The sequence below is a fragment of the Clupea harengus genome, chromosome 11 (genome assembly GCF_900700415.2).
Source record: "Clupea harengus chromosome 11, Ch_v2.0.2, whole genome shotgun sequence".
Classification (NCBI taxonomy): Eukaryota; Metazoa; Chordata; class Actinopteri; order Clupeiformes; family Clupeidae; genus Clupea; species Clupea harengus.
In genome coordinates this window covers 13,750,375-13,778,203 of record NC_045162.1, presented here as the reverse complement: position 1 = coordinate 13,778,203, position 27,829 = coordinate 13,750,375, and the positions used below count along the sequence as shown (strand labels likewise).

At 42.1% G+C, this 27,829-nt stretch overlaps 1 protein-coding gene across 4 annotated transcripts; it reads left to right on the top strand.

Annotated features, from left to right (window-relative positions):
- The first annotated feature begins 656 nt into the window (after positions 1-656).
- On the top strand, positions 657-22,094 carry csf3r (colony stimulating factor 3 receptor (granulocyte)). 4 transcript variants are annotated; one of them, XM_042709087.1, is made up of 22 exons: positions 657-829; positions 5,190-5,342; positions 5,622-5,711; positions 6,721-6,850; positions 7,099-7,265; positions 7,593-7,759; positions 8,144-8,294; positions 8,930-9,012; positions 9,603-9,795; positions 10,382-10,570; positions 10,680-10,781; positions 11,006-11,152; positions 11,290-11,430; positions 11,566-11,662; positions 11,926-12,007; positions 12,999-17,493; positions 17,960-18,095; positions 18,272-18,336; positions 19,376-19,789; positions 20,014-20,144; positions 20,794-20,838; positions 21,328-22,094. In XM_042709087.1, the coding sequence occupies exons 3-16, from the start codon at positions 5,642-5,644 to the stop codon at positions 13,464-13,466; spliced, it is 2,187 nt and encodes a 728-aa protein (XP_042565021.1). In that variant the 5' UTR covers positions 657-829; positions 5,190-5,342; positions 5,622-5,641; the 3' UTR covers positions 13,467-17,493; positions 17,960-18,095; positions 18,272-18,336; positions 19,376-19,789; positions 20,014-20,144; positions 20,794-20,838; positions 21,328-22,094. The 4 variants fall into 4 exon arrangements, with proteins under 4 accessions (XP_042565021.1, XP_031432114.1, XP_042565022.1 ...); XM_031576254.2 differs by having other exon boundaries at positions 5,190-5,265; positions 19,376-20,144; XM_042709088.1 differs by having other exon boundaries at positions 19,381-20,144.
- Positions 22,095-27,829: the final 5,735 nt, after the last annotated feature.

Below are 27,829 nucleotides of genomic sequence, written 5' to 3'. Positions count from 1 at the left end.
GTGTGTGTGTGTGTGTGTGTGTGTGTGTGTGTGTGTGTGTGTGTGTGTGTCCAAGGGGGTGTAGGCCTTTTTATCTAGGCTCAACGCTTTGAATTAAAGCAAAATCAATCATATAATTATTTAATGGGCTAAAACATTAAAAGAGTATAGCGGTATTTCCAATCAGAAAGGGAAGGACCTTTGTTCTCCTCTAGATTCTCGTGATGTATGTAATCAGGGTGTCGTGTTGTGAGTACTACTTCCTGTCACGATTTTGGGCAACCAACCCGTTGCCCACAACCCACAAGCCTTGCCAGTATTGCCAACACTGCATTTCAATGTGTGTGTGTGAGTGCGCGTATTCACGTAGATAGTTGTGTATGTGTGTAATGTCCCTAAGGCCATACCTGGATGCACTTTTTACCTTGAGTGGAAATTACTTCAAAGCTCAAACATTTTTAGACAAATATTCTAGTGTTTTTCACAAGTAGAGAAATCCAAGGCTGAAGAGACATCGCTGTTTGTGTACGTAGTTATGAAAAGCCTCAAACAGAATCAGGGTAAAAAAAAGAGGAATTGACTTAGGTAGTTGCACAAGCATCAGATGCTTTTCGAGAAAAAAAAAACCTTTGGCCTTTTCTTCCCATATTATGTCATGTGATCTCTTTTAGTTGGTGCACAGCTGAGGAGTTTCAGCGGTCTAAATGCAAACACAGAGGCTGAGCGTTCGCTGGAACACACACGGTCTCCGGGTCTGAGTTCTACTCCTCCATTCGGCCTCTCCACCCCCGATCAACTCATCTTCCCTCAGAGATGATGAGCGTGCAGGCGAGCCTTGGCACTGTTTGTGGTGAGCACCGTTCTTTCTTTATCTCTCCATCAAGCCTGCTTACAAAGCCTTTCAGACTCTGATTGTATCAGCTTGGACTCTCTGACTCAGAGAGAGAGAGAGAGAGAGAGGAAATGGCTTTGGTTCTTGGCAGAGCATATCAGTGCTGAGGCCACAGGCGTCCTCCTTTTTAACTTGTTAATCATTTTACCGTGTTACCACTCATGTTAGGGAACCAGCGTAATAACATTTGGTTTGATTTGCTATTTTTACTTTTTTTATAGAAGGCGTTTCATTCACAATGTGTGTGTTCTGTGCTTATGATACCAGGTTGTAGTCAGTCAGTGTATCACTGAGGATTTATTGATCTCAGTAAAGAGAATTAATTAAGTTTGGACTTGCGAAGATTTTGAGATACCTGTAAGTGTTTTGTTTCCCCATCACAATCATGTAATTGAACAAAACAAATGTTTTTCAGTCGTTTGGAGATGCTAGCACACTGTTAACAAAAAGTGTCATAATATATTTTTAAGTGACCACCGTGCTAATGGAAGTATTTTTAATATACATTAACATACTTATATTGTCATGAACACAATGGGTATGGTTAGGTTTTCAGTTATGGTTAAGGTATTTAGCTGATGCTTTTGTCCAAAGTGACTTACAAAACATTAGAAAAACATTACACCCAACAAAAGTGTCAGTTAGAAAGTATAAATGTAAATGTAAAACAATCTATTATTATATATATATATATATATATATATATATATATATATTTATGTGTGTGTCCATATATATGTATATATACGAGAAGAAGAAGAAGAAAAATTCCAAATATCAAAACTATGATTATCTTCATAAAGTATACCTCAAACAAACAAATTAGACAGATGATGTTTAAAAAGTTGAGTTTTAAAAGTTTTTTAAATCTACAAGCTGTCACTGGAACAGACAGCACTTGATAGGTAATTTCACCGCCAAAGTACCATGAACGAAAAGAGTCTTGACTGCGATGTCTTACTGCTGAGAAGGCAGAGACAACCGACACACATCAGAGGAGCAAAGTGGTCGAGAAGGTGAATAGTGCTGAATTATAGCATTTAAATAAGCTGGTACTTAAAGGACTATACCTCTGTGGAGGAATATTTAGTTTTTTGTTCTTGTTGTCAATATGCCTTTAAAGCTCTGTGAGTTTTTGTCCTAGAGTCATAAAAGAACACCCACCGAAACCTTTAATCTTCAACATATATGCCACTTGTGCATGAATGTTTTTAGTTAGAGGAAATATACATTAACATCAAGGCCTGTCAGACTCCCTAAAAAAGTCTAACAGGCCTCAGTCCTGGGAGAGTTTAATGTAATACTAGCAGCTACAGGGAGCCAGTGAAGGGTGACCAGCAGAGGAGTTACATGAAGAATAGTAAAGGCTTGTGAACATTAAGAAATCACGTAGATGTTACCAGAAAGTCATACCATGGCTGATAATTCACTTCAGGGGAGTGAATTTTCAAAGCCTCTTTTCAACCAAATGTTTTACATTTGTCTTCCTTTAATAAACTGTTTTACACGAAGCAATTTACATTACATTGATGGTAGAACCATGCCCTAACAGCTCAGAAACAGGTGGACTAAAAAAAACAGACAATCATAACATAGTTGTCATTATAAGAAATGTCTCTGCTTTGTACACTATTTACTTCATTTTATTTTTGTGGATTTCAGTTAAAACATGGTATGTAATTATTTACATTTCACCACAAACTATTCCTTAACATATACATAAAGTTTGAAAGACACTTATGTCAGATCATTTAAGACAGACGGGTTATTTGAATCGACATATTGACACAACAGAGGAAGCAGAGGGGCCCATGGTGCTTCCTGAAAACCAAGGATTAGCACATCAGGGAGGAGAAGAGAACACAGCATTGCAACACCATGCCATCTAGGGAGGTGTGAGGGTTGATCACTAAACTGTGGCAGAGACAAAAATAGCCACGAGGTAAGAGCCCCTTTACACGGAGCCTGAGATTGACTGAATCCGGAAACATTTTTGGTTTCCGGTACCTTTTTTTATTGCGTAAGTTAAAAAGAAGTAGGACACACAAAAAAGCAATGTTATGTGATCACTTGGAAAATGTCCTATGGTTTGGTGTGTCAGTACGGGTCGACTGGGTTCGGGACTAAATTGAGGCCATTTTGGGCTGACCCTGTAAATGGATTTTCATGACTTTCAACCTTATATTTTTCAAGCATCTGCTCTATCTAGGGTTGATTTCTTTTTAGGTTACATGAATACATAAAACAAGATAGTTCACTTTTAAGGTTGTTGGTGTGAACTTAGGAAGTTCTATAAAGTCAACTAACGACAGATAAACAACTATCTGATGCAACCAATGGTGGCAAATACAGGAGCTGTTACCAGATAAACATGTTGTCTATTTGAACATCATGTTTGCTTATTAAACCTAGGTATTGCTAATTTGGTAATTTGCCATACATTAAAGAGTGCAGCAACAAGCAAAGATATTTGTCAGGTCAGTGAATAACTGATAGTATTGTTGCATGATCACATTGCAAGGTAACTCGATGAAAATAAACAGCTATCCTATGTCTATATGTCTATGGACGGCCCACTCTGCAGCTCTCCGCTTCCGGTCCCATCGACAGGCAGCCTTATGTCGTGATTATGAGGATTATTTCCTTCATGACCTGCGTGTAGCATTTTCGATCAAGAAAACCCTTAATCTTCCTGCCAAATACATTCAGGGCCAGAAAAAAGATTCCAGGCTGAGGCCATCGAGGCATGGTGCTTGCGACGCCTCTGCTACGGCAGGCTTCCTTGGCCTATTGGTTTGCCAGGAAGGGAAACGTAGCTTGGAGCTCTCCAATTTAGGCCTTTAAAAATATCCTAATAATATTCTAACTTTTTGTCAGTAACTACTCAGGAGCGGAATAGAAGGGAAGAAGGGGGAGAGGAGGGAGGGGGGTGGGGGGATTACATCGAAGTCCCTTAATGGAAAATGAAAAATCTGCACACTCGTTTGTGCTCACAAGCATGTTCAATCACGATGCAGGAGCAACATGCCTGCCGGTCACAAAGAAATCTCTGCAAATATAATAACCGCTCTGCCTCCGACAGGCAGCGAAGCACACTTAGAAGCTGCAGGCAATTAGCCCCAGCGCGAGGCAGAGACGCTGAAAGCCAGTAGCGGCGTGTGCGAAGGCCTTTATGCCAGTCCCTGATAAGCCCAGAATGGAGCTGCTTCAATGCCATCCATCTCGCAACGTATTTTCGGCGCACTCACTCGCCCGCTGCAAAAATGAATCTGTGGAAAGCAAAAGGTTGATGATTTAGAATTGACCCTATTATGCGCTGTAACAGGTAGTGAGAGGCAGAATATTAAAAATGCGTTTGCTGTTGATATTTCACACGTATAAATATTCTGATCTGGGATGAGTGGGACTTTCCTCCTCACAGGGCTTTTCAGGGCAAGATGCAGTCACCAGCATGGTAGTATTTCATATGGCTTCTACCCAGAAAAGAAAATCACATAGACTACTGATTTGGTTTGCTTACCATTTAACACCGGTGTTTAATACTTAAAATTATAGATATTATATCAAATTCAAGTTGTAAAATCTAAAATTTCTGAAGACAAAAACCAATCTAGTTTGGTCTTATCAAAAGAGTCAAATTCAACATTTATTTTCTTTCAAAAAGGAATACTCCACTTATTTCAGTCTGAATTACAGAATTATGATAGGCCTTATGTGTGTTATTATTTTGGCTGCATTTGTATGAGTATAGGAACAGATGACTCTAAACGAGCACCTGCCATGTTGTGAAACCTGATATCAAACAAGCTTTTCATCCCACAACATATTTCTACATGATTCATTCCTTGTGCCAGTAAGAAGGGCGTGAGAAACTTGAGCAAGATGTGTGAATGACTCCCTGTGTAAAGTCAGTTGTCACTACAGTGTCTTTCACTTCTCCCCTCAACCAGACAGAAAAAGAGCCTGGAATCAGGTCCAGTTCTGACCCAGTCCAGATAGGCAAAAAGCCTGGAACCGGGTCAAGTCTGACCTAGTCCAGATCGGTTTGGTTCCTGAGTCGGTTTGTGTATCTGGGTTCTGTTTGAAGAGGGCAGGTGGCTGAGCAGCTAAGAGGGGGGTGGTCTGACAAAGTTTTGCAATCACTGGGCTTTTCCTGTGTCGGTTTACATGTACTTTCCAGGATGGGAAGGAACCGTGCAACCCCAAACCACAAGCCCACTCAAGGCACACAACGAGCCTCTGCTCTCACAGATAGATGACAGGATAATTTTACATTGAGCTGAACCTGAGCAACGATTCCATGTCTCCATCTTGGCAGATGGACTCTATCATGCTGGGCTGGCCGGGCTTTGACACTGAGTGAGCAGCACTAGCCGTTAGTGTTCTGGAACCAGGTAATTCGGATTTGGGAAGAGGAGGATTGTCCGCTTGATGATTTGGTGCGATGATTTGTTCTTTTCTTTGCCACATTGTAAGTACCTATTGATTGTAGGAGATAGCTGCTTATCTTTACTAAACGCACATTATACACCGACCATCTGAAAAAAAAATTCCTGTTGTGCACAATGATCTTTTTTTTAGACTAGAGGTTTTTAAAACAAATATTTATTTTTCAACAAGTGAACTGAATTCTAATGATGTGCATGGAAAACATGTTTTTCTTTGTTGACTACTGATTAAAATGTACTTTCATGGTTTACTTCTTAAATCAACAAATCCAAACCTTAATTAAGCTTCTTTCTCTATTCAGGGTTCTTAGCAGACTAAAACATGATGGCCTCCCCCCGGTTGTCAGCCTTTGTTTTGCTGTTTTTCACTCAGCTGAAGGGACACCTTGCGGGTAAGGGAACGTGTGTTATTGTTCAATAAAAGCTGAATTGACTGAAGAATACTTCATAGGAGCTTCCACGCAGTTCAAATGACAATGCTGTTCAGGTTGCCTGCCATTGAACTGTTTCACTGACTAAACACACCAACTAAGGTTAGAATCAAATGTCATATAATCTTCAACAGTGGGAAATGGTGCATACAAACACATATCATTTGAATAAATAAACAATAATAAATTAATAAAAACAAAAACATGAATAAATGTGCAGTTGTAAAATCAGTAAAAGTAGATAGCATAAAACAGGTGGTGTAAGGATAGGTGATCTCACTTTTGTTATGCTGTTATATGGTCAATGCTACAGGTGTTTCACAATCCCCACATTTTGCCATAGTCTCTAAAGAATTTGTAAGAGGTGTCCTTTTTACGAGCAAAGCAATGCAATCCTGAGTTTCAGAAGTCATTATGTGTTTTTTTCACTCACTGGGTACCTCATAATGCATAATTTCCTTCTGATTTGTACAGTTTACCACTAAAGTATTTACCATATTCATACATATTTCACCTGGTGCCATAACTACCCAGTTCAGTGTTACAGTGTCCTAAATGTCCCTCAGGATCAATACATTCTCTCTCTCTCTCTCTTTCTCATTATGTTACAAGTGCAATATGCGATACTGTCAGGGTTTATGAGAGAGAGAAACCAAACGCACGACACAGGAGGTTTAAATGAACAAAATCTTTATTCGCAACAAGAACAAAAACCAGAGCAGAGTTCAGGCACAAAAAGGAGACAGAGACAACGAGCCAACAAAGAGCAGTGAACACACAAGACTTCAATAGGCATAAGACAGTGAGGAACAGGTGAACACACAAGACTTAAATAGGCATAAGACGATGAGGAGGTAATAGGTAACAGATGAGGGGCGGGGCGGGGCGGGGCGGGGTCAAAAGCACATGGAAACCGAAAATAAACAAAAGCACACGGCAAAGCAAAACTCTCTTTTATTTATCTCTGTAGACCCGCCATCAGGTCCCCAGAATCTGACCTGCCAAACGAATCTCACCAAACCAGCAACGCTGCACTGCAGATGGACTCCAGGATCTGACACACTCATCCCCACAAGCTACACCTTCCACACAGAGATAAGGTAATGTTCTCACATTATTCCCTTGGAGTATAATACATTTTTTCCTTTTTTATAACGTATCTGACATGTTGAAAGGCTAGGAGTCATTTGACATGACATTGTCAGAATGCACCCTGAGAGTTGCTAAGGACTGCAGTAAGCTACATGGGTGATCATTGTGTTCCTTGAGGTTAGCCATGCATTAGGCAAGAAGGTGGTGTCATTCTTTACTTCCTCTGCATTACAACTTCCTCATTATTTTGCCAAAGGTCACAGATGGTGAGGTACAATTATTCCATCCCACCTGGGGTGAACAACATCATCATACCACGGACAGAGTTCCCGCTCTATAACAAGATCCAGGTGTATGTGAAGGCTCAGAATGCTTTGGGTCAGGTCACCACACCGCCCCTGCTACTCGATCCTATGGAGGCAGGTAAGGCCAGGCCAGGAAGGTGATGAAAATGTGCTCTATTTCAAAGGGAAGTAAAACTGAAAATGCTATAATTTTTGCCATTTGTTGTTCGCCTTCTCACACAGTGGAGCAAAGGCCATCGATAGCAAGTTTCCACCGGATTTTTGGTATCCACTTGTTCTCGATGTTTCAGTAATCCAGTAAATCTACTGAGCGAGGGATTGGCCCACCCAGCAATGGCATTAACAATGACATTACAGTGTTATCATTGTTTTAGGTTACTTCACGACTTTATAATTACATTGACTCACGCAAGCCATTTTGCTCAAATGCTCCTTCACTCTTCAGCAAAGCTTGATCCGCCGAGGATTGAGAAAGTTAAGCCCGAGCCCAGGAGATATGGCTGCTTAATGCACAGTTGGAGTCTCTGTGCAGATCAGGACTGGGTGATGGTACGACTGGAAATGGAGCTGCTCTTGGAACCAGTGGACAGCACAGTCTCAGATGAAGAGAAGGTTGGAGTTTCATTTAACCTGTGATGACATTGATCATTGAACTGATACAAAAAATGTCTTCTGCTTTGCCTCTGCCTCATCCTATATTGGCGTCGGTGTCTGCTATCCCCTATTTAAATGATAAGAAAAATGTACTCTTGTGTTAGTACAAGCATTTGGGATTAAAATAGGGTTAATCCAAGTGAGTGATGTTGAGGTTAGTGATGTTGTACCAAAATCCTAGGGTTAGTGATTGGTTAGACTAAAATGTACAGTACTATTGATAAGTCACATTGTATAAAAACATCTTACGAATTGTATAAAAAGATCTTACGAATGGATTCATCTAAAGATGACAAAAGAATCACCGTGCCATTGAGGCCTTGTGTTGTGTTGCTACTCTAGGTTCGTGTCAGGCCTGTGAGGAACAAAAAGGATGTGGAGTTGTGTGGGCTGCTGCACGGGACAGAGTACCAGGCCCGGATCAGGGTCCGATATCGGCAAAGCCCCTGGAGCGAATGGAGCGACCAGGCCAGAGGGAGCACACTTGAAAAAGGTACCCAACCCACCATCAACCCACCGACATCTGCCTTGGAACCTTAACTAGGGTAGCTTCTATCTGTGCCGGTTGCTAATGTGACTAATAGAAATTTTCTTAAGCACGCAAGAGGGGTTACATAACTGCGCAAGGGGCTCTTGCATCTCTTGCGTGCTTACGTTTCTGCGTATAATCCGAGTATAAAAGCCCCTTAAGTGACCAAATTAGCTCTTTTATTTAGTTGAAATGTAATATTCAAGGTCTTGGACCACAAGGTGCTCATTGGCAGCAGTTGACCATTCCTCTAAATGACTATTTGTATATTTGCTGAGATGACAAGTCTCAGCAAAAGCTTAAGTTGTTTCTATCATGACTAAAAAAAGATGTGGTTATCATAAACTTGTTCAGAGTTTGATAAATAGATTCATGATTGGCTTTTTCAAATCCTCCTAAAAGGACTCCACCGTATCCTTTAACAACAGCTCTCAATAAGCACCAGGTTCTCACGCATAGAGAGATGTGCTTTGTAACTTGGTTTTAATGCTCAATAATCAGTCTTTGTGGCTACATAATGGTGCTGTTAAATGTGTGCTGTTACTAATGAGTTTGGTGTATAGTACATGAGTGAGTGTGAATTATACTCTGTGTTACAGCTCCTATGGGGCATCTGGATACTTGGCTGAAGGTGTCAGAGGGACAGAGCTCAGCCCATAACACAGCCGAGCTGGTCTGGAAGGTGAGGATCCGTACAATATAGTATACCTGTGTGTGTGTGTGTGTGTGTGTGAGAGAGAGGGAGAGAGATAGAGAGTGTGGGAGAGAGAGAGAGAGATGGAAAGAGAGACAGAGAGAGAGAGAGAGAGAGAGAGAGAGAGAGAGAGAGTGAGAGTGTGTGTGTGTGTATGTGGTGAAAGTAAACATTGATCGAAATATAGCATATATTTTTTTATCTCTGCTCGGGACTTCAATAAATTCACACTTCTGACAGTTATCAAATTCTCAAGTTAAATTATTTAAAGACCGCAGACAGGTAACAGGTGAGAAAGATGGCAAATGTTTTGATCTAGGCAGATGATGGGATGTGAATATCCCTTTGTCCAATTTTGATCCTAGTTTCAATCCATATCCCTAATTTCCCATTCTTTAACCTGACAGAAAATAATACCTCTTCAGTAAGTAAATGAGATTGGCATTGCTATGAAACTAGAATAGAACAAGTCCGTGTTTGTATTTAAAGGGGGGAGATCTTCAGTAGCAATTATGCCACACATTGCCATGTCGAGGAAGCAGACCATTTCCTCTTGGCATCTCTTGTTTCTGTCTCAGCCCTCCAAGCAGTTCCGAGCCAATGGCAGGACTGTGTACTACGTCGTCTCCCTGGCAGCCAGCAAGATCTGTGTCACAAGGGAAAGCCACTGCACTTTCAAGATCCCCAAGGGGGCCCAGAAGGTGTACCTGACAGCGGTGAATCCTGCCGGGAGATCCAGACCCACTGAAGTCCCCGTGTATACACACAGAGGTATCTGAGCGTTGTCAGGGATATCGCTCCTTTGAGGATTTCTGTCACCGTAGCACCCACACCACAGTGTGGCAGAGAGACGCGCTTGTCAGTGTTCATAGCAAGTCAGTGTTCATAGCAAGTCAGGCCTATGCTCTTCAGTCCTCTTCAGGACAAGCAGGAAGATCTGCCTGATATCATAACTGCAATTTATTGCATCAAAAAGCCATAATCTATTTTTGTACACAACCAATCTCACTGTGAACTTCAGTGATGGTTCCTGTTTTAGGTGACAAGGACAATTACAGAGGGTGGGGGAGAGGCACAGATTTTTATGGACAAGTACCAACACCCCCGACATCTTAATGGAGGTGGCCTATAATTGTGTTTTCTCAAAGGCCACTGAGAGAGCCGGGCCTGTCTCTGTTTGCTCATGAACTGCGAAATTGTGTGCAACTGCATATTATCCCCTTTCAAAACAGCAAGACCAAACAGAGCAGACGTATATGTCTGTGTGTATGAAGTGGGAGCGCTCTTGAGTGTACGTGAACAGATCCATAACCTGCTGCAATTAATCAAACGCACTGATTTTCTTTCCTTCATCCAGCCCTCCTCCCAGTCTCTTCTCTGAGAGTCCTTCCGCATGGTGATACAGAGCTTCTTGTAGAATGGAGCAGCCCTCCTGCCTCCTCCCCTATTGGCTATGTGTTAGAGTGCAGACAGCAGCGTGACAGGGGCTCCTCTTTCGTCTCCTTTCATTTGTTGGACAGAAATCAATCCGGCGCCTCAGTGTCAGGTACATGACAAAAACGGCACGCTACAAAGTGCTAATCTATAGCATTAGCTTAAACACAATCATGCTTCGAATACGAATCCAATAAGCATTGCTTTGTGTTTGCGATCAGGTGGTATTGAGCCGTACACGCCATACGAGATCTCTGTGTACCCAAAGTATAAGGATGGTGTGGGTCTTCCCCGCACTGAAACGGCCTATTCCAGACAAAAAGGTTGGTTTGACACATTTAACTGACCCTTAACTCTACATTTTACCACTCCAAGGACAGAATGGCCTCACTGCCACAAGAGGACCACACTGTTGATTTCTAGAGCAATAGCTCTCTCTGGTGGATAGAATTGTGGTTTTTGGGAGCTCCGTAAATGTAAGTATCTCACTCTAGTGTGTGTGTGTGTGTGTGTGTGTGTGTGTGTGTGTGTGTGTGTTTGAAATCAGCCCCTTCCACAGCTCCCACACCAAAGTTGATTAAGATCTGGTATTCCCAAGCTGAACTTTCCTGGGATGAAATTCCAGTGACCCAAAGAAATGGCATCATTCAAGGCTACCAAGTTTTCTACTGGGATGAGCATGGTGATACCAAAGGTATGAACAGAAACACTTAAAAACACACAGGGATACCAAATTAATAAAATGTAAATTACTTTTGCTCTATGTGTTTACACAGAATTGAGGAATGCTGTTATGACTGCTGCTGTTAACTGCCTCTACGTCTTTCACAGTGATTGAAGTGAAGGCCACAGAAAGGCGTGGAGTCTTGAAAGACCTCAAGCCCCTGACACCGTACAAAGCCTTCATCATGGTCAGCACTTGGGGTGGTAGTCTTAACGGATCCACAGTGACCCTTAACACAGGCTCACTGGGTGAGTTTGCTTATTCCAATTCCAAGTCATTCTCAAAATCCTTTGTATACAGTACCTCAACTGAGTCATCATCTAATGACGGGTAAGTGTTTCAATGAAGGTATGAAAGTATGTTTTGTGTCTTTCATTTTACAGATGCGTTTGGAATCGTTCTGATTGGCATCCCAGCATGTGTTGGGATAACTTTGGTCTTCATCTTCATCCTGCTGACCAGTTTGACAAAGCATGAATGGTAACTTATATTGTTCTAACTACAGGGTGGTATTCACAGACTTACTATGAAAGATAATGATCAACAGTATCAGTGCTGTTGTCTTTTTGATAATGGATTTGATATGGGATCACTATGTTAACATTATTTAGTCATTATTCATTTCATGTGGGATCACTATATTCACAATATAAATAGTGTTTAAATAATGTTCTTTCCCATTGTTAGTTTTTTTTCCCATAAAAATAAACTATCTGGACAAAACTGTTGGTGTTTTTCTAAAGGCTGAAGAGGTTCTTGTGGCCTAAAATTCCTGACCCAGCCAACAGCAGCATTAGGAAGTGGAGCACAGCTGAATTACTACAGGTGAGAGCATGTCCTTAGCCAGGCTACAGAGGCCTGTGTGTTACTCAGATTGTAGTATTCATCCACCTCCATTTTACCTTTTCCTTTACTACTTACATATTTGTTGCATTTATGACTCTTTTATGCACAGCAATACAAAGTATGTGCCTGATCCCTGGGTATTGAACCCAGGACCTTCAATATCTTACCGTGTCCATAGAGATTCTTTCTGAGAAGTGTGGTGGAGAAAGGGCCAACTAAAGTTATTACACTGCAATATAACTGTGTAAGCTTATGAGAATGAGCCGGCCATCTCACGATATGGGATGTAGACTGCTGGAATGTGGTTGCAGGTAGGCAGGAGCACACACAGCGCAGGAGACAGTGGCTTTCTTATAAAAATAGTTTATATTTATTAACAAATCACAGGGACTCAAACCCCCCAAAACATATATAAAAAAAACAGGGACTCGAACCCCAAAAACATATAAACAAAAACCAGGGTAATCACAACCCCAAAAACATAGAAACATACACTGAACAAAACAAACAAGCTTTAAAACAGACAGGGTACAACTCTGTACTCACAACAGGTTTCGTCTATTTACCTGCCCCAGCCTACTTCCAGCCTGTTCAGTCTGTCTCTCCCTCAACAATGAGGTGCACCTTTTAACAAGGCAGTCCAGGGGCTAAATTGATCCCAATCAGTCCCAATTGGACCCATCCACAGTTGCGGGGGAACCCGGAACCAACCATTACGGTGGGGGAGTCCAGCCCTTCTCCCCTTGTGGACCACAGTGAGAAGGGGGAGGGACTTCACCTTTTCACAAAGCTTACCCCAGCTACTTACATGAAACACTGGCTAATACAGTGTGGGGTCTGCGGCTGTTTGTAACTCAAGGATTGGAGAGGATTTGTCATTTCAAAAGTACCCTTTGATCTGATCCATCATTATGTAGGCCTATTATCCAGCAGTTCGTGTATAATGAAGACATAACATTTTATCTTACAGGACACCCCACCCGAGAAGAACTCTCCGGAACCCGGGCTGGTGTTTCTCTCCCATTTAAGCGTTGTTGACCTAACTGAAAAGAAATTCCTCCAGAATGACAAGGACCACTGGCTGTGCCATGACAGTGAGTCTCATCTGCACTCCTCCCAAAGCTCCAGCCCCTTTGACTCAGATGGCACGGGTGAACCTGTCCCGTACGCCACGCTGGTCTTCTCAGGCCCCTACCAGTGCCAGCCTCCTCATCCCACCTATCTACGCTCAGAGTCCACTCAGCCTCTGCTTGAGGAGGAGGAGCCCCAGAGCCCCATGACCTTTGACTCCCAGCCATATGAGAACATACTTGTCCAGGGGGAAGATGCAGAACATGTCTTCAGTGAGTGCGAAGAGAATGCTGGGCTGGACAAGGAAGAACGTCAGCTGTGGGTGGACTTCCCACTTCTTAACTCTTTAGCAATGAATGAAGTTTGATGGCATGGAGTTTTTCTGCTTAATCTGACCCATAGCCTTCTGAGTGAAGTAAAACCGTTTTTGGGGGTTAAAAGAATAATACATCAGTATTATCCTCAAGAAAAAGTCAGGAATGTCTGATTCAAGACTCAAGAATTGCGGAAAAACATACCCATTATGGCTTGCTTTTAATTTGTTTATGAGGTAACTGATGATGACTTGTGGCTTTTCGAAGAACTAATGCCAACAAGTGTCTGTAGAATGTTGTGCAATAATCATTTCAGTTGAAGATGATTCCGTTTTCTTCACAGAAGGATTGTTGTGTTGATTTTTGTTATACCTCCACACTGCCAGCAACAAACTTAACATGCTTTTTGTGTAGCAATAACAGTTATAGTGAACGGCAGATTTTTGCTTTGATCTATAAACCACTTAGTTCCAGATCATGTCTACATAAATACATGAGGCTGAAATGCATCATGTCTGAGAACAGCAGTTCATAGGCAATGCTTTGGTACCATCTTCTGGCTTACAATGTAAATGCACACTAGCAGCAGTCAAAAGTTTTGGTTGAAAACTAGCCAGCTGCTATGCAAACGGCATACTAAAACCTTGCAAACACCAAGAAGCTCAACTGGGACTGATTAAAAACAGAGCTCTAGGGCATACCCCGGGCGGCTAGTGGGGATGACATGACAGGAATTTGAAGATGATATCAAAACTAATTCCCTATTAAGACATACCTCTAAAAAGTGACAAATTGTTGCATACTGTTGCTTTAAAAGTCACTGAACTTACAAACATCCCAAAGATACAATGTGTGCTTTTTATTAATAATAAATATTTGGAAAATTTTGAAATGCTTCTAGACCTACATGCACTACATGTCTCTGAAGAATAATAATTGACTTGTGTCTTCCACACATCTTGATTGTTTAATTAAGAATCTGTTGACAATTTAGTCGTAAAATGTAAAACGCCACATAACAAAGTGTTCGCTTAGCCTACAACCGTAACCACTTGTGAAGAGCACAGTAATATTGGGAAATCCCTTTAAAGTTATCATCAGATTTTCTTTCCCCCCCTTTTTTTTACAACACATGCAACTTTAAATTACTTGGCCTTTTTGGCTGGTTCACTGTCTGTTAGGCCTGCACTGCAAACATGTTAAGTGCGCGAACGATCTTATTGTTTTCAACAGCTCCTAATTATGAATGAAGGGAACTGAGTCATGCTTGAGAGCCGTTCTTTTTATTGTTGTGCCCACATTTAACCGCATGCTCTAAATCCACTCCGCTGCTTGACAATAAGGTGGAACCTGCTACACCTGGTCTGCTGGCTATTTAGGCTTGCCTGGATTTTGGTTTTGCTGATGGCTTTGCGGACGCTTTGTACTTTTTGGGCATTTTTTTGTTTGCATTTTTGCCTATTCTTTAAGAATTGAATTGTACAATTATTTACCCTTTATTCGATGACATGGGCTGCAATTAAAATAGTTAAATAGTGAAATGCATATCTTTTTTAAATAAGGCTTGTGCTTTTAATTTTCATTTCTTACAAAACTTTCTGCTAGCTCTGATTATTGTGGGTTTGAGTGCCTACTGTTTTGTTACGGCTAGAATTGAGGTTTCATTCTCTGTTAAATGCGGCTGCGCCTTTACACCGCTTAAAATTTAAGGTGAAACCAGCAGTTAGCTGTGTAACATTAATGAATGCTGTCTGATATGTTGCATGCATTGATTGCCCTGTGTCTCTAAATACTCGTTTCGGTTGATTAGCAACGAATAGGGCCTTTTTTTGCCGAAGATTTTAACTTTTTGCCTTTTTCCTCTTTTTGATTTTTTTGGAGCCGCCTTAAAAAATCATAGACTCTAGCCTAGAGGAAGAGCAGTCTGTCTGTGTGTTAGCCAGGTATACATAAGGTTCTATGTGATTAGTGATGATTGTGAACTGAAATAACTTTGACTGTTTTAGTTAATTCTATCTGCTATTCTAATTTGCCCTCTTTAGTTTAACATTAATTGAACTATTTGTGTTTAGTTTAATTTCACTCTGTCTGACATGGTAATGGTGACCTGGTGTTCATCTGGCGCCCAACTTTAACCCCCACTACCGCAAGTGTTTTAAAAGTATTTGGGATTGCGGAATCTATAACATGCTGCATGCATTTTGTCAGTGACCGTCGCAGATGAACGCGGCTATGTGCGCGTCCGTCGGAAGTAGCCTAATGATAATAAAAATACGATTGATTTGTATGGCGGTTTTCATGGACCCCAAAGACGCTTTAGAGAGCAAACATGTAAACAGATGACAGACGATATGGTGGGGAAGTGTTGTAGTAGAGAGCCATGTGACACATAGACCATCACCCTCATTTCATAGCACCATCGATAAAACGCCGAGCAACCCCATAGCACCTGCAGAAAAAAATCTCTGGCACCGCCACTGGTGAGCAGTACATCTGAGAAATATTTCATTAAAACCTCTCATATCTGCTTGAATGCAAAATGCGAACATTCCATTCTAATCATTTGTTGGAGTGAACCTTTATCATGCTCCTTTGCATGTTTGTTTTACAAATACATATGCAGAAAGATTATATCTTTCCTAAAACTGCTACTTAACTATTTCAATTACTTCATTAAAGTATTGTAACTTAGACATTTGGTTACTTTTAAGAGCCTCTGAGACCTGCTTGAATACAAAATGTGAACATACTGCCTAACATTACCATGCTTCTTTGCATGTTTGTGTCAGCCAGACAATCCTCTCATGTAGAGTGAGCTGACAAATGTGTCCTGACCCATTACCTGTTTCTTAAAGGGACAGTCAGGCTCAAATGTAACTTTGTCTTTGTGTCCTCGGGGCTGGGCTACTACAATACTGTAAACTCTTCATCAACCTCTTGAAACATGGTGCTATGTATCACAATGACAACCTCCTGAAACATGCCGTTATGTATCACCATGACAGTGGGACACTCCTCTGCCTTCTGAAACATGGCGCTATATATCACCATGAAAACCTCCTGAAACATGGCGCTATGTATCACCATGACAGTGGGACGCTCCTCTGCCTCTCTGCATTGTATAACTGCTGGTAGGGTTTCTCTGTTCCATGTAAGTGAAAATTATACGAGTCCAACAGTTTAGCTTTGTTTGGAGTACATCACTGTCTTAGCCAGTCCCACCTGCAAACCATCCACCAATCACAGAGAGACATGGGTGGGCCAGCTACTGCATTGGCTGCACCCCGACTTAACAGTCCAATCTTATTGGTTGTTAGTTCAATCATTCACTCTGCAAAAACGGAGACTGGTTGAACATCTTTTGGTTACACAAGCGTCAGTGAGGATTTTGTGAGTAATAAGGCGGTCGCCATAGAAACCTGACCAAGGTTCCTGTGACTCCGAGAAAGATGGGAAATCCCTGAGAGGAAGTGAAATTCCCTGGTCAGGCACGTGTACTCTCATATCTACGGGGACGTGAGCCAAACACATGTGCATGCAATGGTGCCTGTAAGCATAAAAACAAAGGCATATTTTGTCAGAATAACTGTTACGGATTACACTTACACTTATTTTGTAATTTAAATACGTAATTTAGTACATTAAATGTAACTAGTGAAAATATTCACACAATCGCTTCCAATTTCTAAAGCATTTGTGAACCGTGTGGAAGAAACGCTGTTTCTTTAAGCAATACTATCAGAATTAGTAACTAGGCTACTGTGGAGAACCCAGAACCAAGAGCTTTGTATTTTGATAAAGGCCAATAAAGGTAGATCCATAACACATTATGCAAAACAACCTAAAGACTGAACAAGACTGACTGGATGTGACAATGTGACAGGGGAGGATTGCATCACAACATTGGTTCTCCGCAGCCAAACTGATTATGCATAACAAGTTTGAATACGACTGACTGGGAAGGATTGCATACAACATTGCCAAACTGCTGCTAGGCATTGATTCCTACCGCGCATGCGCTGGTCCCGCCCTTCCCGCCCTTTCCCGCCCTTTCCAACCGTGCCCCAGCCAGCGACAAAGGTAGGTCAGAGAAAGCCTTGTGGTAAAGAGCAATAAAACACTGAAACTGGTTTATCGTCTGCCAAATCTGATGGTGACAAGTGATAACAAAGCCTGTAAACAAACTTTGCAAAGGCTCTTCGCTCAAACCTTTTTGTGGCATAACCACAACTGAATGAGCAGTTTGGCGTGCGATGCTATGTTAGCCACAGGTGGCTAATCGACTGAATGAGCAGTCGGGCGAGTGATGGTATGTGAGCCATAGGTGGCTAATCAACTTCCTCTGTAGCTTTAGCAATTGTTTTTTGTATGTTTTCACAAAGAGCTTTGTGTCTACTGATACAGGAAGAAGCTTTCAACTTTCCATTCTGTCCTCTTGTCTTGAGGTTACGGTTACACAGAGATCTAGGCATCTGTGTCTGATCATGATATCATATCTAGTCATCTAATCGTGTGTGTGTTTGTTTGTGTGTTTGTCTTGGAATAGAACAGAAACAAAGAGTGTATTATTATTATTGGCTCGAGGGAAACCCGAACAGGAAGGGCTCTACCGGAATATCGGCGAGCTGCACCGAGAAGCAAGACACGACCCCATTAGACTCAGAGATTCCACACACAGAGAGGTATGAGGCGGGTGTGTGTGTGTGTGTGTATGTGCTGAGACTCCAGACACAGAGAGATATGAGGCGGGTGAGTGTGTGTGTGTGTGTGTGTGTGTGTGTGTGCAGAGATTGGGGGTTTACTGTGTGGTCTTTCTAGCGTTGTGTGACTCTTATGTGGTTCTGTTTGGCTCTTCCAGGATGTGCTGCAGACGGCGGGCCGTCCTTTTCGCTATTTGTCTGCTCTTGGGGACCGCGTGCTCTGGTGAGACTGCACGGTTCATATCTGTGTGTGTTTTTTTGTGTGTGTGTGTGTGTGTGTGTGTGTGTGTGTGTGTGTATTGTGGTTTGTTTGGTGACTTGCATGCACAGCTCAGGTTTGTGTGTTTAGCAGCAAGGTCAGAGAGCTGGAAGAACGTGAACCACTTTAACCAAAAGTGTATCGCATTAGAATTGCATTGCATAATGGCATTGCATAATGGCATTAAAGGAGTGTGTGATTTCTAATTCAATACACATTTTGTCAAATGCAACAAGTTGCTCCCCACATTCCTCTAGCTCTCTGTTCTCCAATCGCCCACATTTAAAAAGTTGTTGTTTTAGATCGCAGGCTGTGTGGTGTGTAAGTGTGTGTCTCTGTGTGTGTGTGTGTGTGTGTGTGTGTGGTGTGTATGCGTGTGTCTCGGTGTGTGTGCGGCTGTGTGGTGTGTGTATGTGTGGTGTGTGTGTTTGTGGTGTGTATGTGTGTGTCTCAGTGTGTGTGCGGCTGTGTGGTGTGTGTGTGTGTGTGTCTCAGCGGGTGTGTGTGTTTGTGTGCGGCTGTGTGTGTGCATTTTTTCAGTGACTATACTCCACGTCCCCATGCATGTTTCCCCTATGTCCTTTTACACCAGGTTCTATTGCTCGTAGCTTGACTATTCTCTCCCTTGTACGTCGCTTTGGACAAAAGCGTCTGCTAAATGACTAAATGTAAATGTAAATGTGGTACGGTGGCTATGGGGGTTAAGCTCACTCCCTGAAGAGCTTGTGTTTCTGTGTGTTTCTGTGTGTTTCTGTGTGTTGGTGTGTGTTTCTGTGTGTGTTGGTGTGTAAGGCTATATGTCTCTATGTGACTTGTAGACAGAAAAGAAAGCAGGCAAAGAGAGAGAGAGAGAGAGAGAGAGAGAGAGAGAGAGGGAGAGATACAGAGAGAGATAGACACATAGAGAGAAAGGGACAGAGAAAGAGAGATACAGAGAGAGAGATGATGTAAATACCACTTAACACATTGAAGCTGGAGATGTTCTGTGCATGTGTCTCCCTAGAGAAGCAGCTGTGGGTGACCGAGGGTGACAGCGCCATCCTCCCCTGCCTTCTCTCACGTCCCTTTCCCCCTCTGAATGAGATCACTGTGGCCTGGCAAACCAAAGAGGAGAAGAAGAAGAAGGGCCTCACGTTCTCTTCAGGAGAAGAGAAGCCGGTGGAGGAACGAGACCAGATGCTTAATTTCTTTGCTAAAGGCAAGGAGGACTCCAGACATCAGTCCCCCCCCTACATCAACAGGACCCGTCTCATCAGTGACCAACTGCAGGCTGGGAACTTCAGTCTGGAATTACTCAATGTCTCTATGCGCGACAACAACACCATCGTCCAGTGTGTTGTATCCTATTTTAGAGGAACTAATTATTATTATTCTTGTCGTAGCAATGTGACCTTACTGGTGAAAAGGAGAGGAGATGGTAAGGATTATGTCACGCTCCATTGCTTAAATTAGCAACACTGCATCCAATCACTCAAGTAGTCAATCAATAAATCAATCAATCAGTTACTTAAAAAGAACCCAAAGTCAGCCAGGATGTGAAAATTTCAAATACCCAACCTCGCACTGACAAACCATATCCTGCTGCTTTGCTGCTAGTGCATTTTTTCCTGCATGTTTCCTCTATGTCCTTTTCTCTCACAGATGATGGTGAGCAGTCAGCAGCCCCCCCTGATAATGTGAGCATACAGCAGCCCCCCCTGCAAACAGCAGAATGTGGATTCGCTATATAGCACCATTTGGCAGTCTTTTGGTGCTACTGGTCATGGCAGCAGGTTAGTGTTTCTGGGTTGTTCTGCTTTGCTGCAACAGCAGGAATGATGATGTCTGGTGCTTTGTTAAGACAAGTGTTTAATAATGTTCATCATTTCATGTAATGTTCATAATGTGTGGCAGGTATTTTTCATGCAAGTAGTGATTGTAGGATATTTTTTTATGTTTAGATGAACATGGATTAACTTATCAGTATGAAAGTCTCACTTTTAGTAGGCAGACCAGGCGGGAAAGCAACAGCTTAGCAGGTGACATGATATTCTGACGTTAAAGTCACTACATTCCAGGAACCCCCGGTGAGGAGGGGGTCCACACACACACACAGGGGTACCCAGGGAAATTAGCAAAGAGGGAATAGTTAATGCTGATTGGCTTTGGCAAGCAGCGAAACAGAAGGTACCACATGAAGATATGGGCCTTTAAAAAGGCTTGCAGGACCTTCACACAATGAGATGATCCATGGGCCTCCTCTTATTGTAGCTTAACGATTACAATAAAACTTCAGATTTCTACATCCAGTCTCCGGTCTTCTGATTGAAAAAAAGGTGTAGTGAGACGCTGTCTCGCCGCAACATGATTTTCTGTCAGACTCAAGGAGAGGCAGAGGTATTTGAATTAAACAGTGTTTTTGCACTCTGTGTTTCTGCCTAGTTGGATTTAGGAAGTGCAAATCAGCGCTCCCAAACCCCAACACTGGTAAGGGTTTTATTCCTTATTCTTCAGAATGCATAATCTCTTATTACCATGAAGTGTGTGAGCAGAAGAGTTGTTAAGGTTGTGACCACAGTGTGTGATGATACTGGTGTTGTTTTGGTGCTATGGTGTGATTTTGCCTGACAGACCCAGAAAAGTGGTGTCATGAGTAATGTGGACATATAAAGTCATATTTGTACTGAAACATTTCACAGAACAGTGCCACTCATGGGCTTCTCAAGCAGGCCCCGCTGGTTCTGATCCATCTGTGTCATCAGTAGTGGTTACTAAGGGTAGCATGGCAATGTGTATAAATGTGTTCTCCTGTTGGTGTGTGTGTGTGTATGTGTGTGTGTGTGTGTGTGTGTGTGTGTGTGTGTGTGTGTGTGTGTGTGTGTGTGTGTGTGTGTATGTGTGTGTGTGTGTGTGTGTGTGTGTCTGTGCGTGTGTGTGTGTGTGTGTGTGTGCGTGTGTGTGTGTGTGTGTGTGTAGACCCTTAGGAGGTCCTGGTGCTCAAGGTGGGAGAGGAGGATGGAGGAGCTGAGAGGAGCAAGCGTGAGCAGCAGGACAGTCCTCTGTCTCTCCAGAATGGACACGGAGGAGGGGAACAACACCGGGAGAATCACGTTTAACTCATCTGTGTGAGAAACAACCAAACTGATTATATACTATTATTCATATGATATGTCATGTTAATATTATTATAAGATAGCTACGTATATACAAGAGGTTTGTATAGGCGTATTTATATTATAATAACAGGCTTATCTATATGATAATAATAATAATAATAATAATAATAAAATAATAATAATAATAAAGTCTTCCTACAAACAGCTAGATTTGGTCAAAACAAAGCTAAGCTTAAAAATCAAATCTCAACATCAACAGGTTTACAGAGAGATACATGAGTATGCATTTTGTGTATTTTTGTCAACAAAAACGATGTATTACTCAATATAAAAGATAATTTATATACAGTATATCTTTGTCAGATAGATGTAAATGGTGTGACCGGCTGTGTAAATATTGCATATGGAGACTGGGTATGAAAGAGTCTTATTGTCCAGACATGCCCAGACATGCCTTCTAAGACTAGTTGGTTAAGACAAGGTAATGTAGCCATCTCGTGGAGGGATTACGAACTACATGAAATTGTAACTGGATAAGTGTTGAACATCAAATCAGCAATTAGAGGCTCTTTTGTGCTGTGTCTGCAACATCTTTTTTTATTAATAAAAACATCTGGCTTTTCTCAAGACATATTGTGGTTTAATTCAGCAAATTGGGAGATTAAGGGAGAGGGCATGTCCTCATGCTTGAAATATAATAGCTTTCTGTAGGTTGTGTGTGTGTGCGTGCTTGCGCGTGTGTGTGCGTGCGTGCGTGCGTGTGTGTGTGTGTGTGTGGGTAGTTTTATACACTGCAAAGGGTATTCTCTGTATTACCGTTGCAGTGCTCATTTCACCAGGGTTTCGGATCCGGACCCCGAACCACATAGTGGATCTCTTCAGCACACTGTGATGCACAGAGCAGTAAAACCAGAGAAGTAGTGATCCACATGGAGACTGATGATCTTTAGCTTCCCTTTTCTCTACCGTACTGTACAGCGAGGTCTAATTCACCTGTCAGGATGCCCTGAAGATATTTATCTCTTACTCAGCCGTGGCTTGGAACTATCTTGAGTAGTGGAATTTATGAAACGACTGCAAAACAGGTTCAGTCGGGGTACGATAAACCACCCTGACCCTCTGTACACACACTCGCTCCTCGTTCCAAAATCTGCAGTGTGCATCTGGGCTGATGATGGGATTTCTGTGCTGGTTGTTTCTCTTCTTCTTCTTCTTTCACTTTAATGGCAGGTTACACGTAGTGGTGCATGCTGCCACCTACAGATCACTGTAAACATTGCAGTTTTGGGCATTTCAGTAACACAAAAAAAAAGAAAAGAAATAACAATAATAATACCAAGAGGGATATTCATATTCTCTTGAATGGCCAATCCTCAGCCTGGCGACCACTATTTCATCCTTCCTGCAACCTCCAACTCTGGCTTCTCTCCCAACCTCTCTGTGTATTGTATACATATGCCTGCCTTTAGGACTTGTATTCCACTGGATCTGTCACTGCTTTGTCAGAGCCCTCCTTATAAAAACTTTTACCTCCCCCCTCCCAAGCTGTGTTAACCTGTGGCTCTGGATTTTCTAACGCCTTCTTGGCTAGGCCATCCGCCTTCTCATTGCCCCATATCCCCACATGGGCTGGGATCCACAGGAAAGACACAGAGGCCCCCCTCTGCTCCAGCCTATATAGGCATAGGTACACTTCATTCAGTAAATCCATTCTACAGGATCTAAATGGCTGTATACTGCCCAACACTGCTGCAGAGTCAGAGCAAATAAGCCCCTCCTCTTGCCCAGTCTCCTCAACCCACTCTAGTGCTTTAATGATGGCAATTAGCTCCGTGGTGTACACAGACACCTCATCTGTCAGTCTCCAGGAGGCACAGACACCCATCCCCTTCACAACCATGGCAGCTGCAGTTTTCCCAGATTCTGGGTCCTTTGATCCATCAGTGTATATCTGGACAGGTCTTGCATATGTACACCCAATGTGGTCTAGTGTGTACCCAGCCACGTACTGCTTCTCCTGTTCTTCCTGGGCTGCTCATGTCCACTATAGGCATGGGGAACAACCATGGTGGCACTGGTGACATGGCTACTGTCGGGCTAACCATTCCCTCCTTCAACCCCGCTTCCTGTACCCATTCCCTCACCCTCCACCCAAACCCCTTGCCTTTTTTGGCCTCGTACTCCCAGCATGGCTCTATCACTCTTTTTGCAGGATTCCCTTGATTGTGGCCTTCCAGGTTTGACCAGTAGGCTAGGGACAGCTTTTTCCTTCTGATTGCTAAAGGCATTTCCCCCAGCTCAACATGTAAACTCACTATTGGGGAGGATTGAAGTGCTCCACAACAAAGCCTCAGCGCTCGTGACTGTATTCTCTCCAGCTTCATGAGTCGAGAATCAGACGCAGATCCATAGACAAAGCTACCATAATCTATTGCTGAACGCAGGAGGGCATAATATAGTGTCATTAAGGAGGATCGGCTTGCCCCCCATTCCATCCCTGTCAGACATCGCATAACATTTAATACTCTCTTGCACTTTGTCTCCAATTTGTCAATATGTGCTTTCCATGTGAGCCTTCTGTCAAACCAAAGCCCTAGATACCTGGCAACCTCAACTCGCTCAAGTGGTTCCCCATACATGTACAGTTTAACATTATCAGCAACTGTCCTTTTTGTGAAGAACTCACAGTAAGTTTTTGCCACTGAGAATCTGAATCCCCAGTCACCAGCCCATCCTACAACTGCCTCAATTGCTTGTTGGATCTTACTGACTATAAAATGAATGTTCCTTCCCCTCCTCCACAATGCCCCATCATCTGCATATAGTGAGACCTCTATGTCTGGGCTTACCCTCCTAAACACCTCATTTACCATGATGTTGAACAACACAGGGCTGATTACACTGCCCTGGGGTGGTTGTTTCTCCCCCTTCATGACTGTTCTTATGCATCCTGTCACAGGTGTGGTGAGTTAAGCCACAGTTTTTGCTTGCACACAAAACTCCAACGTGTGGATCAATTTGTCAAACCAATCATTTAAATATTTAAAAGTTTGGCTTCTGTAAAAGATTTGACAATCTGCCTTACACCAACTTTTCAATGTCATTTAAGCCTTTTTGCAAAGCATCATACAAATCCATCATGTTCTTAAGACACACAAAGAGAGGCAGTTGTAACTCAAACTGGACAGTATTGTGACCACTGACAAAGACACTGACCAGTAGGTAACCAGTCCCTCAGGTCAGTGATGGCATATACCCATTCCATTTTATTTAATTTGATGGTGTGCAGTGGTGGACCTTTTAATTATCTTTGAAATGAAAAGTGTTCTTATCAGTGTGCTTCACCTTTCCCAAAAGCCAGGGTCACAGTTGTAGAGTCACTGAAGGTGCTCTTCCACTTCAGGACAGCAGGCTTTACACCACCATCTTTGTAGTTTACTACTACCATCTAGTGGCAGCTAAGGGCATGTTTTTGAGGAATGAACTCCATGTTTAGCTACTATTAAAAATATATACATGATGTATCTGATACATAAGAAACCTTTTGAACATTACTTTCCTTACAGTGAGCATGTCCGAAATTAACTGAACCGGAACACACACACTGAGACACAAATTATGCCAGTTCCGTTCTGCTAGCAACGATAACCCACAATAACCCCAGGAAGTAAAACGAAACGAGGAAGTAAAATGAGTCATTATAGTATAATGTCATTATAAAGTCCTATTCTGTCTACTCGCTAGATCAGACTTTATAACAGTATTTTGTTATCTGTGCATTATATTAACTTGCTTTAAAACAAGGTAAGATATAGTGAGTTAATTTTAAGTGCACAGGATACTTTGATAATGACTAAGCTGTAGCTGAAAATTGACAATTAATATTAATTTCATAGTAACATCAAAATGGGTTAAAAAGGATTCACTGATGTTACAAAAGTATGATTTTCTTGTTTAAATATAGGGAACACTGACTAAACAGGCAATATTGCAAATATTGTAGTAAGAAACAGTAAAACACACAACAATCTGCTGATAAAAGGATTATGTCTTCATTAAAGTTGGTTGAACATGTTCAGAACACTGTAAAGAAAGGGTAAAAAATGTTTAGCAGTAATTATTCTGGCCATTCACTGTGAAAAAACACTTGACACTGTGACGGTCGTGGTGCGACCGCACATTAACTGCACACTCCTGCCCCATATTTGCACCCACTAGCGCACCCAAACAGACATGGTTTGCACACACACGCACACACAAACACTCATACCACTGATTACAATTGGATCCACCTCATGGACACCGCTAATTGCTTAGACTGGCAGAGGGGACACGGAAAATGGTCTGGGCCAGGCCACCTGGATAAAGTGGTTGGTTTTACAAACCTTTCGAACATTATTTTATTACATAGCTTTCTCTTTGTTTTATGATTGTGAAGAAATGCTATGTTTGTGTCTCGGGGTCTGTCTTGTCATTGTGTATTGTTTAGTGTTTGTGTCTACCCCCCGTGTGTAAAAATGGTGCTGGCCGCCAGGTGTATATATGTTCATTGTTCTGTCAGTTAGTCAAGTCTGGTCAGGTATGTGCATTTATGTGGACCCTTAGGTTACTGCTGATTTTTGTCCTCTACATCATTTAGAGGCCTAGCAGGTATTGTAATAGAGATTAGTACTGCTGCATGGTGTCCTCTGCCCCATTTAGAGGCTGAGCAGGTGATCTTCATGGAGACTGCTGCTTTTTGTCCTCTGTTCATTTGAGAGGCTTAGCAGTTCTCCTGGGTATTTTGAACCCCATTAAAACTTTATATTTAAACCCTCACTCTGTCTCTGAGCTTTTGGGCCAAACCCACATTTTTGACGGCAACCGAGGCTCGGTCCGTCACAGACACACAGATCACACAGGTGAAAAAGAATTATCTCCAATGCCAGGGTATTGCCACGTGACGCGTATCAAATTTTGCTGATGAAACTAAAGATTGTGTCTCAATAAAAGGGGGGTGGAATATGTTCAGGACATTACAAACATTAAATAAAATGTGTGAAGTAGTTGAGATTTACGTCCCTGAATGCTCCACAATACTTTAAACAGAGGCCTACACACAGGCGAAAATGCATTATCTTCAATGGCAGGGCCATGTGACACGTACGTTTAAAGTATTGTGGAGCACTCAGGGACGTAAATCTCAACTACTTCACACATTTTATTTAATGTTTGGAATGTCCTGAACATATTCCACCCCCCTTTTATTGAGACACAATCTTTAGTTTCATCAGCAAAGTATGATACGTGTCACATGGCCCTGCCATTGAAGGTAATGCATTTTCGCCTGTCTGATCACCTATGTTCAAAGTATTGTGGAGCATTCAGGGACGTAAATCTCAACTACTTCACACATTTTATTTAATGTTTGGAGTGTCCTGAACATATTCCAGCCCCCTTTTATTGAGACACAATCTTTAGTTTCATCAGCAAAGTGTCATACGTATCACGTGTCCCTACCATTGAAGATAATACATTTTCGCCTGTCTGATCACCTATGTTTAAAGTAGCGTGGAGCATTCAGGGACGTAAATCTCAACTACTTCACACATTTTATTTAATGTTTGGAGTGTCCTGAACATATTCCACCCCCCTTTCATTGAGACACAATCTTTAGTTTCATCAGCAAAGAGTGATACGTGTCACATCGCCCTGCCATTGAAGATAAAGCATTTTCGCCTGTGTGTAGGCCTATTTTTAAAGTATTGTGGAGCCTTCAGGGACGTAAATCTCAACTACTTCACACATTTTATTTAATGTTTGGAGTGTCCTGAACATATTCCACCCCACTTTTATTGAGACACAGTCTTTGGTTTCATCAGCAAAGTGTGAAACGTGTCACATGACCCTGCCATTGAAGTTAATGCATTTCCGCCTGTGTGTAGGCTTATGTTTAAAGTATTGTGGAGCATTCAGGGACGTAAATCTCAACTACTTCACACATTTTATTTAATGTTTGGAATGTCCTGAACATATTCCACCCCCCTTTTATTGAGACACAATCTTTAGTTTCATCAGCAAAGTATGATACGTGTCACATGGCCCTGCCATTGAAGGTAATGCATTTTCGCCTGTCTGATCACCTATGTTCAAAGTATTGTGGAGCATTCAGGGACGTAAATCTCAACTACTTCACACATTTTATTTAATGTTTGGAGTGTCCTGAACATATTCCACCCCCCTTTTATTGAGACACAATCTTTAGTTTCATCAGCAAAGTGTGATACGTATCACATGGCCCTACCATTGAAGACAATGCATTTTCGCCTGTGTGTAGGCCTATGTTTAAAGTATTGTGGAGCATTCAGGGACGTAAATCTCAA